The sequence below is a fragment of the Pteropus vampyrus genome, unplaced genomic scaffold (genome assembly GCF_000151845.1).
Source record: "Pteropus vampyrus isolate Shadow unplaced genomic scaffold, Pvam_2.0 Scaffold123, whole genome shotgun sequence".
NCBI classification, from domain to species: domain Eukaryota; kingdom Metazoa; phylum Chordata; class Mammalia; order Chiroptera; family Pteropodidae; genus Pteropus; species Pteropus vampyrus.
The window spans coordinates 2,165,743-2,178,521 of NW_011888904.1; the positions used below are offsets into that span (position 1 = coordinate 2,165,743).

The 12,779-nt window shown below is 43.5% G+C and overlaps 1 protein-coding gene across 1 annotated transcript in view; it reads left to right on the plus strand.

Annotated features, from left to right (window-relative positions):
• TMOD1 (tropomodulin 1) overlaps nt 1-12,779 on the plus strand; it is a 62,953-nt gene that overhangs the window by 18,303 nt on the left and 31,871 nt on the right. The window contains exons 3-4 of the mRNA XM_011366240.2: nt 3,308-3,464; nt 9,651-9,770. Coding sequence (XP_011364542.1) covers nt 3,308-3,464; nt 9,651-9,770 — 277 coding nt within the window. The remainder of the gene's footprint in view (nt 1-3,307; nt 3,465-9,650; nt 9,771-12,779) is intronic.

The following is a 12,779-nucleotide window of genomic DNA, read 5'->3' on the forward strand; positions in this document are numbered from 1 at the left end:
TGTGTATTGGCCATTTATATGTCTTCGTCGGAGAAATGTCTATTCAGATTATTTGCCCATTTTTAAATCAGGTTATTTGTCTTATATTTTGAGTTGTAAGAGATCTTTATATATTCTGGATACCAGACCCTTACCAGATACATAATTTGCAAAAATTTTCTCCATATCTTTGGTTTATTTTTCATTTTCTTGATGGTGTCCTTTGAAGCACAAATGTTTTTGATGAAGTCCAGTTTATCTAATTTTTTCTTTGAATGCTTTTTGTTTTTGTAGCATATCTAAGAAACCATTGCTTAATCCAGGGCCGCAGAGGTTTATTCCTGTATTTTCTTCTAAAAGTTTTATAATGTTAGCTTTTACATTTAGGTCTTTGATCCATTCTGAGAAAATTTTTGTATGCCATGTGAGGTCACATGCCATTTTTGAAACCTAGTTAAAATGGGAAATAATTAGGAGTTTAAAAAATATGCAACTGTCTTTGGTTTTAATTGAAAATCATGTTGTTTCATTAAACATACCATTTAATGTAAAAAAAATTAACTGCTAACGGGGCTGATATTCTCAGTATTACTTTAAAAATTCAATAAGCTAAGAATTGTTAGAAAAAGCCTTTGACATTTTTGTTTTTAAAAAATCAATTGCTCTCAGTGAAGATTTAGATAAACCATATTTTAACATGTTACGTAAGTAATATCTTTAAATACATTAAAAACATCTTTATTCCCCTCTTATAATGATATAGATGTCAGTTTTACATAGTGATTCTGCTCCCCAAGGGACATCTGGCAATGTTGGGAGAGATTTTTGTCACGACATGGAGGATGAGGATGATACTAGCATCCATTGGACAGAGATGCTGCTAAACAGTCTGCAGTGCATAGAAGAGCCCCCGCCACAGAGAATAATCCAGCCCCGAATATTAATTATCAAGGTTGAAAATGCTACTGTAACTAGATCGGTGGCCTCTATCAGATATATTTGAGAAGAGATATGACTTTGCAAACTCTTTTTCTCTCATTTATAACCTCACGGGTTTTTCCCATCACAGTACTGAGCCTTTCAGAGGCCAGAATGTACCCCAGCAACTAACTGCCATTAAAACCCTTTACGGTGATAAAAATCTATCAGGTTTTCCCTTGTGGGAATCATTGGGAAAATACTTGCTCTCAGTGTTTAATTCATTTTATATTTGTATGTTTTCATTTTTTGAATTTTGAGATATATTTGTGAGTGCTTGGCACTGTGCTAAGAACTCTTCCTGCATTATCTAACTTAATTTTTTTCAACAATTCTGAGAGAGTAACTTTTACATTTTACAGCTGTAGAAACAGAGGCACAATGAAATTAAGTAACTGGCCCAGGATCATATAGCTGGAGTCATCACTATTCCAAATCAGGGTTTAAGCCTGATGGGAGCTAATTGTGAAGTGCACGTGTGTCACAAAGTATTTGGTAACTTATTATGGATAATCATGGAGGGACAGTTTGGTTGTTCTCTCACTCACCTGAGTCACAGTAAGTGCCCTGCCAGGGGAGAGAAGGAGTGGACACACACGGCTAGCCACAGGGAAAGCCCATCTCACCTTGGACATACCCACATATGTGTGGCTCACCTGTGACCATGACCTGTCCAACATATCATGGAGGACGGTGTCTGAGGATTGCTACTTAAGGAAAACTGTGATGTCTGTGGCACCACTTACATTCTTGATGCTCCCTCCCAAATCAGTCAGGGTTTGCTTTTTCACCCACTGGCCATCCTCTCATAACACACTCCAGCTCCCTGACTTGTGGCCTAAATCCACTTGCACGTACACCGGCACCACTCCCCGAGCCTGTTATACGTGCCATGCACTGAGCTGGGCCTTCTTACCTTCAGCTCTCCCAGAGTCGGGGTCACACTCCAGTCCCTTAGTCTCACGGCCTCTGCTTTTACTGGAACAGCACTGCGGTGTTAAACAGTGACAAAGCATCTTGTAAAAATAAATCATACTGCAGTTAAACAGTGGTGTTTCCCTCCCAGGCTTTGTCCCTCTGTGTGCACATTGCTCTCTTCGTATACTTGATATCATTTTCCCCTCGAGGGGCTTTCAGGAAAGGATTTGGAGTGTGTGTAAGTGACTGAAGATAAGCATTTTCATGGTACAAAGGTCGGAGATGGAATGGCTCTCCAGTTTAGCCAATTTGTGGGTGCGGCAGGAAGTGAGGTGAGATTCTGCTTGCATCTGCCATCCAGGTACCCTCCACTACCTCTTCAAATGAAGCGAGAAATCGAATGGGGAGAGAGCAATGATTAGAAATGAAGATTGCCCTCCTTCTCTAAATTTTTTCTGGATCTGTCTTGAAATGTTTCGGGCAATTCTTTCCCTGCTTGGGGCCTCAGTTTCCCCTTGAAGGAAGGGTGCATGCACTAGACAATCTCTAAGCATCCTTGCGACAATAAACTTTAAACCTCTAAGGTACTGGCAGCTGAGTTACAGGAAGCCCATGTGATTCATGTCCATTCTAAATAGGAATCTGCTTTAGTAGGAAGCCCACACTTAGAAGCCTGCCCATGTTTGAAGAAGAAAACACAATGATTGGTTGATGCTATCTTTCTTCAGAGACCCATCTCCAGGGGCGACGTTCAAAATATTTAATAACCAGCATAGCATGAGCACAGACCGTCAGGAGGGTAGAAGACAGCCTGCAGGGTCTTCTGGGGCTGTAGCCTGACAGCATACCTCACCCACCTCACCCACCTCGCCCACCTTGCTGTTCTGCCAAGCTTTCCCTGCTTGTTTTTTGGGTCTGCCTCTTCCTGCCTGACCTGCATCCAGGCCCTAACTCAAACCCCTTGGCTTTCTTCTCTCCCCATTCGCTTTATACACAGTGGCTATAAATATCACCCTGTATCCAAACACTAACTTAATCATATTTGTCACTCAACAGATGCTCTTGGAGCATCCCTCTGTGCTCAGCCCTGTGTTGGCTGCCCCCTCACCTGCTCGCCTTTAAAAAATGTTAGAGGCTGGGAAACTCGGGGAGATTAAGAGACCCAAATTCTACCCTGGCTCTGCCCCATATGCTGCGTGACCTTAGACAAATCCCTGCCCCTCCCAGGTGTCAGATTCCTTGCATGTAAATGAGTGACTTGAATTGGTTCAATGAGCTCTGAGGTCCCCATTGTTCAATGATAGTTTCTGGAGAAATGCATGTCTTCAGCAGCTGACCGCTCTCTCTCTCTCTCTCTCTCTCTTTCTCTCTTCTCTCTTTCTTTCTCTCTCTCTCTCTCTCTTGTCACCTGGCCCCATAACCTCCACTGTAGAATGCACTGCTGCCTGCAGGCCTGAGGCAGAAGGATCAGACCACCAAAGCGCCCACGGGCCCCTTTAAAAGAGAGGAGCTCTTGGATCACTTGGAAAAGCAAGCAAAGGAGTTTAAGGACCGAGAAGATCTGGTTCCCTACACAGGGGAAAAGCGAGGTACTAATAATGTTGCTCTTGTCAATTTGTTACTCTCCGTGCATCTCTGAGTGCCAGCTGTACGCCAGGCTGTGTTAGGCCCGATGCGACTGGGCCTCCTTGCCCTCAGCCTTGTCTAAAAAACCTAAACTCAACTCCAAAAGCATCGATGTTGTAAATTTAGAGAAGTTTTGGGGTAAACCAGTTCAGCAAAACTTTCCCCTAAATCCCCTTAACTAGGGTATCCTGCTTTTTCTTCACACAAACCTAGACACTATTGAAAGTGAGAGAAGTAACTATTAATCATGATATCAAGACATGAGAGCTAAAAAAGGCCCTTCCTGTGCAAACCAGGAACAGGAGACACATAACCATCTATTGCTCTTTACTAAAAGTTCCTTTCTCTGGCCATTGCGTTATCCCTTCCTTCATCTGTTCCCGCCAAGGTTCTGCCCCAGCCTAAGTCAAGCCATTTTAAAAGTCTTTGGGGAACAGAAAGGCCCTCCTTGACCATCCAGCTCTTCCAGAACTTCCTGTTGCACTCTAAACCATTCTACTGGCCTCTTCCATCATGCTTACCCTTGCTTGATGCACTGCCGCCCCACAGGCCTCCTTCTGGTCCTCAAGCATTCTGAGCTCGTTTCTACCTCAGGACCTTTGCACATACTCCCTCTGCCTAGAACGCTGGTCCTGCTGTCTGCCTCCATGCTGTCTCCCTCCCCTGTAAGTGGCATAATGGTTAGAAACAGAGCCCGGAGCAGGTTGTACTTTGGTAGCAATCCTAGCACTACCATTTACCAGCTGTGTGAGTCTGAGTAAATTTTCAAACATGCTGTGCCTCTATTCCCTCATCTATAAAATGGGGTTGATAAAAATAATATTATCAGCCTCATGAGGTTGTCACGAGGATTAAGTTAAGACGTACATACAGCACTTAGAACAGCACCTGGCCCATAGAGAATGCAATTGCAAGTATTAGCTATTATTATCCTTTTGGTCTCAACTGTACTGTCTCTGCTTTCAGAGAAGCCTTTTCTGTCTCTTCAGTGTAGTCCCTTCAGCTACCTCCTTGGTTATTCTCCATCTCAGGAGCCTGTGTGTGTCCCTCATAACAATTCTTGTTTTATTATTATCTCTTTATTTGTCATTTGTCTCTCTCACTGGCCTGTAAGCCCCATGAAGGCAGGGACTCAGGCTGTTTTTGCCCACAAAATACCCCCAGTGCAGAGCCTGGTATGGACTAGGGCTCAGTAGAGACTTGGCGAATGAATGAATGGGTTCAAATTAAATAAACGTATATAAGTGTTGATGAGCCACGGGCTTTTATCTCTGCATCTCTGCTGTATTAGCACATTGCACTGCACAGAGGCGCTCCTTGCTAAATCATAAAGCGAAAGAGCAGCAGGAGTGGACCTCGTGGGGAGCCTCGCTGAGCCATCCCAAACCCTGGTGTTGGAGCTCAGACCAGATTTTACTGAAAACCTGGTAGGTCAAGGAAGCCCAGGGCAGCTGGGTTACGGAACTTTGGAAGCACCTGTGACCTGCAGTGTCCTGGAGGGAGCGGCAGGGCAAGGGGGTGGGAACCACTGAGGCCTTGACCATAACGGCTGGGTGTGCCCAGCCGAGAGTGTAGGCACAAGATGTTTTTAAGCAAGGTACTTGTGCCATGAGGAGTGGTTTCTGTACAGCAGGTAAAGATAACAGAATCTCTGGATTTCGAGGGGCTTTAAAACCCCCGTTGTCCTCCCCGCACATTTGAAAAATGGAAAAACAGAGGTAGTGAGAGAGTCAGCAGCAGACCCGTTAAGTCATTGCCAGTGTCCACTTCCTCAGGCACCCACCCTTCTCCCAGGGGAGGAGCTGGAGACGGGGTGGGGGTGGGGAAGGGAAGGGAATCTGGGCATTACACAACCAGTCCTGCCGCTCCAGGGAATGCCAGCCTAGCCAGAGCCAGGAACAGCGCTCCGGACTCCCACAGCCTGACTGCCTTCATGAAAAACCAGGCCGACCCAAGGAGGTAGCTAGAATTTATTCTGTTGCCATATCATGACAAGCCTAAAAAGATCATCATCATCATCACCACCACCAGTGTCATCACCATCAAGTATTGATGATAACGATGATTGCTGGAGTCTATGTTGGTTGAGTAAGTGGGGGGGTCTCAGCAGAGAGAGTGGGGGAAGGAGACATTCCAGCTTTTACAGGTGGACTCAGAGCCATTCAGTCCAGCCCCCAGTGAGCATGCACCCCACGCTGGGCCTAGAGCTAGCCTAGGCTGAGGGGAAGCAGCACTCTTGTCACCACGAGACCGACAGAATGTGGTAGGGGCCATACGCTAGTGCAAATTCCTGAGGAACTGGACTTCATTCACTCTCTTTCAAGTGGGGGAATCCGAATAAAGCTCCATGTAGGATATTTTCATTAAAATTAGATTTGGCTGCATATGCTAGGGAAAAAGGTAAAATAAAAAAGAGAGACTTAAGACAGAAGTTTAATTTTCTTTCACTTAGAAGAACTGCAGAATTTAGCAGTTCAGGGCTGATAGGCATTTGCCTGCCATTAGGAATCAAGACCCTTTCCAGTTTTTTAATCTGCCATCCCTGTAATATGTCCTTGTCCTCATGGTCCATCTAGCTGCAGAAGCTCCAGTCATCACATCCACATTCCAATTAATGAGATGAAGGAAGGAAAGAAGTCCAAGTCCCTCTTGTAGTGTCTTAGAGTCATCATCCTCACTGGGGGTACTTGCTGCAGGGGCATAATAAACCATAGGCCATAAATATTTGTTTAATGCTCATCCTAGTCATTGCATCAGTCACTTTCACAGTTGATTTTCTTTTTAGCCGCTTTGTTTTCTTAGTAGATTTTGCCCTTTTCCAGATCCAACTCTGGTGGAGGTTATGATACATTCCCCCCCGCCCCCCAGATGATTTTGTTATGTTCTACTTGTATAAATACTTTATCTTTACCGTAAACAATTTAAACAATAAAACAAAGTAATTTAAAGTAATTCCTTCCACTGAGAGATAGGCCCTGATTCCATTTGGGTGAAAATCCTTCTGGAGATGTCTCTCTGCACTCCCCACCCCCTAGGCCAAGTCACCATCATCTCTCACCTGGACTATTGCAGGAGCCTCCTGACCATCTCCCAGTTCCATCTTTGCCCACCTTTGGGCTATTCTCAATCAATAGCCAGGTTTTTTGTTTTTTTGTGGGTTTTTTTTTTTTTTTGCTTTTTTAATTGAATTAAACTTCATATAACATAAAATTAACCATTTTAAAGTGAATAATTGAGTGGCATTCAGTATATCCACAATATTGTGCAACCACCGTCTCTAGATCCAAAACATTTTCGTCACTCCAAAATGAAACCTGATAAGCAGTTACTCCCATGCCCTCCTACCCGCCAGCCCCTGGCACCCACCAGTCTGTTTCTATAGATTTACCTATTCTGGATATTTCCTATCATATAACTGTCACTTTGTGTATGGCTTCTTTCACCTAGCATATTGTTTTCCAGACTCATTCATTCCATTTTAAGATTGAATAACACTCTACAATTTGCTTATTCATTCATCCACTGATGAACTTTTTGGTTATTTCTACTTTTTGGCTATTGTGATTATGCTGCTATGAACATTTATGTACAGGTATTTGTCTGAGTGCCTGTTTTTCAGTTGTTTTGGGTATATACCTAGAAGTGGAATTACTGGATCATATGGTAATACTATGTTTAATTTTTTGAAGAACTAAAGAACTTTTCCAAAGCAGCTTCACCATTTTACATTCCCACCAACAATATACAAGAGTTTCAGTTTCTCTACATCCATGCCAACACTTGTTATTTTCCATTTTGATTTCTGGTTTTTATAATTGCCGTGTTTATGGATATGAAGTACTATTTCACTGTGGTTTTAATTTACATTTCCCTAATAACCATATGTATATATTGGAGAAATGTCTATAAATCCTTCACTCATTTTATAATTGGGTTTCGTTGTTGTTGTTGAGTTGTAAAAGTTCTTTAAATATTTTAAATATAGACCCTATCAGATAAATGATTTGTGAATATTTTCTCCCATTCTGTATGTTGTCTTTTCACTTTCTTGATAATGTCCTTATATGAACAAAAGTTTTAAATTTCGATGAAATCCAATTGATCTATTTTTTCTTTTGTTGCTTATTCTTTTGTTGTCATATCTAAGAATACATTGCCAATCTAAGGTCACGAAGATTTAAGCCTATGTTTTCTTCTAAGAGTTTATAGTTTTAGCTATTAATTTAAGTCATTGATCCATTTTCAGTGCATTTTTGTTAATGGTGTAAGTTAGGGGTCCAGCCTTATCCTTTCGCATGTGGCTATCCAGTTCCTCCAGCACCACTTCTTGAAGAAACTGTTCTTTCACCATTGAATGGACTTGACACCCTTGTCAAAGTTAAATTTACCATAGATGTATGGGTTTATTTCTGGACTCTCAATTCTACCCTAATATTTATATATCCATCCTATGTCAGTGCCACACCATTTAACTTTATAGTAAGTTTTGAAGTCAGGATGTCTGAGTCCTCCAACTTTGTTCTTTATCAAGATTGTTTCGGTTTGGGTGGCGGGTAGCTTCTTGTAATTTCATATGAATTTGAAGATTGGCTTTTGTACTGCAAAAAAAAAAAGGCCATTGGAATTTCGATAAGGATGGCATTGTATCTGTAGATTGCTTTGGGCATTATTACCATTTTAATAATGTCTTCCAATGCTCGAACTCAGGATTTTTTAAAATTTATTTAGGCCTTCTTTAATTTATTTCAGCAATGTTTTATAGTGTTCCATGCACAGGTCTTTTACCTCCTCAGTTAAATTTATTCCTAAGTATTTTATTCTTCTAGATGCTATTGTAGATGAAATTATTTTCCTAAGTTCCCTTTCAAGTTATTCATTGCTGGTGTACATACAAATATACCACATATATTTATATATTGGTCTTGTACCCTGTAATGTTGCTGAAATGCTTATCACTTTTTTTATGGAATCTTTGGGTTTTCTATATACAAGATCATGTCATCTATAAACAGAGATCAGTTTACTTTTTCCTTTCCAGTCTGGATGCCATGTATTTTTTTTCTTGTCTATTTACTCTGACTAGAACTTTCAGTACAATGTTGAATGACAGCAGTGAAAGCTGATTGTTGCTGATTCCAGGGGTTCCTTTTCTCCTCATTTCTTCTTAGCTCGTAGGCCATCATCTCAGGCTTTCCTTGACCACCTTACCCAAAAGATCAGTGCCTGACTCACCCACACTCCAGCCTGGAACTTCCTAGTCTTTCGTTCTGCTTTATCTTTCTTCACAATGCTTAATACCATCTGATATCTTTACATGCCTGTCTCCTTCCACTGAATGGTAAGTTGTTCAGTGCTATTTCCCAGGTCCCTAGAAAGGTGCCTGGCTCGTAGGAAGCACTCAGTAAATATCTATTGCAATATATACATATATGTGTAACTTTTCATACATGGAGTTAAGTTGTTCGTGCTGTTTTGTAAACTTGCTTTTGCACAACGTTTTGTCCTGGGCATTTTTCTTCTTCGTAAGCAGAGATCTCCATCATCCTTTGTAGTAACTGCTGAAACTCCATCGTGTGGATGCCCAGAATTCTTTAGCAATCCTTGTTGGTGGACACCGCGGTGACCATCCTTTGCATGCCTCTTTGCTCCCTCGTTCGGTTATGAGTCTGACGCTTTGAAAATATCCTGTCCAATGAAGCAAGGAAACATTCTTTGCTCTTTATTCTTCTTTTAATAATCTGAGTGTTTCATTTCTTTTGTTTAGAAATGTTTTTAAATTTTTCTCTTCTATCGGAACCCTTGGTTAGGGTATACAAGGTCCTAGCATTCTGTTATATTTTTCTTTTGTATATTTTTCCTGCTTATAGGTTGTTTAAGTTAATGACCAATGTTTTCAGCAGCAAGTGGTCCAGTTTGCTAAGTTATAAAGGTAACTCTATTCTTTTCAAATGTGAAAGGTGCTTTATTAGAGAATCTTCAATTCCTGTTCTTTGGGGAATTTTGGCACTGGGTCCCTGGAGAGAGAAACCCCAAAGGACTCTCAGCTTTGAGGGATGACAGGGCTCTGGAATAGTCATCCAGGGCTGTCACCAGAGGTGCCCCCAAGTGCCGCCACACTCCCTGTAACAGGCTCTCTCATGTGTTCGCAGGAAAGGTCTGGGTCCCCAAGCAGAAACCAATTGATCCCGTGCTAGAAAGTGTGACGCTAGAGCCAGAGCTGGAGGAGGCCTTGGCAAATGCCTCAGATGCTGAACTCTGTGACATCGCAGGTAAGAGGCGTTCCAGAAGCTCCTCCACATCCTCTAGAAGGAGTCGACCTGCATCTGCAGGGAGCCTTGGATGGTTTATTTCAATGTGAACACCCTTTCTGTTTCTCACAAGGACTAGAGGATGCCAAGAATATTAAAATAGAAGTCCATTATCAAAACTAAAATGAGGAAAATAAAGATAAAACCACCCAAGCCCATCACACCAAGAGCCATCTGTCATTACCATGAGAGTTCGTCCTAGAGGGATGCGGGAGCATCCCAGGGGACCAGCATGGGCCTTGTACCAGCCACTGCGTGAAATCCTGCCCATGCCACTGGAAAGAGAGAATAGCGGGTGTAGACAGAGGGTTATGGGCATCTCAGGTTTGGGAGGTTCATAAGGGCTGGAGCAAAGTCATCTGATGTTACAACTTTGCACAGCTCAGAGAACTCCCTTATCTCATATTTGTACAATACTCTCCATCTTCAAATGTGTTCCCTTACGATCTTCACAAACAGTACCTAAAACTCTAGAAAAGTGGCCTAATCTTCAGAGCCCTTCGCCACTGGCCCTTGTCCCTTATTACCGTCTAGTCCCTGCCCCACACACCTTCATGCTGTGCCCCCGAGGGTCAGACTTTGGCTACAGCAAACACCCTGCGAGCATATTGTTCTGTGCACCCTGGCCAGTGGGGTGGGTGGTCTTTTCCTTTGCAGACTTAGGGGCTACTAACCATAGCCCAGATGATGACAGGTGGGTCGATGGGGCAGGGAGAGACTCAAGGCAAGTGTGAGGGGAGAGGAAAGATGGGGTGGACTGTGACTGTGTGGCTATGACAGGGAGGTCAGAGGAGGAGTCCAGGAAGGTTCTATATTTCCAGCTCCGAACACTAAGCAGATGTTGGTACCATAATGAAGGCAGGTGTCCTAGTTTGCCAGGGCTGCCAAAACAAAAGACCACAGGCTGGGTGGCTTAAACAACAGAAATAGATTTTCTCACAGTTCCGGAGGTTAGCTGCCCAAGATCAAGGTGTCAGCAGATTTGGTTTCTTCTGAGCCCTTTCTCCTTGCCTCGCAGATGACTGAGTCTAATTGTGTCCCTCTGTGCATATGTCCCCTGGTGTCTCTTTGTGTGTCCTTTAAAGATCTTATCTCCAAATACAGTGAAAAATTCTAAAGTACTGGCGATTAGGACTTCAGCATGTGAATTTTGGAGGCACACAATTCAACCATAACCGTGGAGGAGGAGCAGGTTCAGGGGAAGTGCTGAGTTCAGTTTGGGACCTTTGGAATGCGAAGTGCCAGTGGGCCACCCAGGACAGTTGTACATGATGTCGAGTTCTGCAAGGGATCCATGCTGTAGCCCTTGTGGCATCATTAGCATGGAGATATGGGGCATCATTATTAGCAGAGGGCACAGCAGGAGCAGGGGCCTGGGGCTCTGCCGGCAAGTGTCCTGGCCAGGGTAGAAGCCTTTGAGGAATGAGGAGTGGAAATGGGCACAATAGGGACCAGTTAGCCACAAACGGGCTGAGAACCAAAGGCCAAATCAAAATGGGCAGAACCTGATACAAGAGCTAGGGAGACAGAATGAGGGTTCAGGGCTGGCCTGAGACTCGGAGGTATGTGAGGCCAGAGGCCAGGTGATTCCACCAGTGCTAGGGGACTTGGCCAGCTGTAACTCTCTCTTGCCTCATCATATCCTCAGGCTTCTCATGGGTGTTGTGCGTGGGTCCTGCTGGCATTCTTTGCTGGGGGTGGGTAGTACAAAAGGGGATGGCTGTCATCTGTAGTAAGACCATGAAGGGAGAGGCAATAAGAAGACTCAAGTATGCAGGAGGGGTGACCCTGGGTGGTGATCAAAGCCAGGTCACAGGAACGAAAGGAGTGAATGAGGAGAGCCAGTGTGTTGACTCTGAGTCCAAACAACCCTTTCCCAGGAGATAGAAAATTTGGGAAAGGAGAAAGGGCAGTGGCTTGAAGAGTATCAGAGCTAAGAAAGAAAAGTTTTCATTTTACTATGAAATACAAAAGCAGTGAGTATCTCACTCAGATGAAAACAAAACACTTAACTTGGGGAACTTAGCTGGTTTGCTTTGCAGTTCAAGATTTGTTTTGTCAAAAGCCACACAAGTCATATTAGATCCTACATTGTGTGAATGTATTTTGACCAAATCATTTCCCTTAAATGGGGGTGGGGGGGTGTCTCCTTGCCTTCCAGTTAACCTGTGTTGCAGAGAGGTGGGTTAGTGACACCACTGTGCAGCATCTCTACACTGACTCACCCTGGAGCTGTTTTTATCCTGGTCTTTCTCCTCCAATCACCCTCTGCAATATCACTCCCCTCATTAGTCAGCTCAGAGGGATTATCAAATGACTCCACTGTCAGAACCGCCAGTTCCTGTGCCAAAATAGAACTGCAATATTGGGTTAAGTTTCTGTGTTGATTTCTTGAAATTATTTATCTTTATTTTTGTTGGCATGGCTCATGATTATTATCTGTTCATGATATCATATCCTTCAGATGTCCGGAAAAGAGTGGGAGAGCTGTAAGTTGACACCAAAGTTAACTGGCTAACTTTGGGCACCTGTCATTGTAAATCAGCCATTTGAGAGATGGCAGTGTCTCTGGGGAAGGAGACTGAACATTTGTTGACCGCTAACTATGTCCCATGTGCTGTGGGAGTTTCTTCCAGTACCTTGCTTTTTACTGACTGACCACAACAATCCTATGCAGTAAGTTTTATTGTCCCCATTTTATTGGTGGAGAAAGTAGGTATGGTGAGGTTAAATGCCTTGCCCATGGGGTTCGAACCCAGGCAGCTTCATTCTTGGGCCCACTCACATCATCACCATTTAATGCAACTCGGATAAAGCCCTCTGAGGTGGCAGGGCACGGTAGACACAGACAGTGGGTGAGAGGGGGTGCCAAGTCTCATGGAGTTGGCTGGGGGAGGATGGGACCCCAGTGAGAAAGGCTCTGGATGCCACTCTAGGGCACTGACACCTGGGACTAGGGGAGTGTTTGGA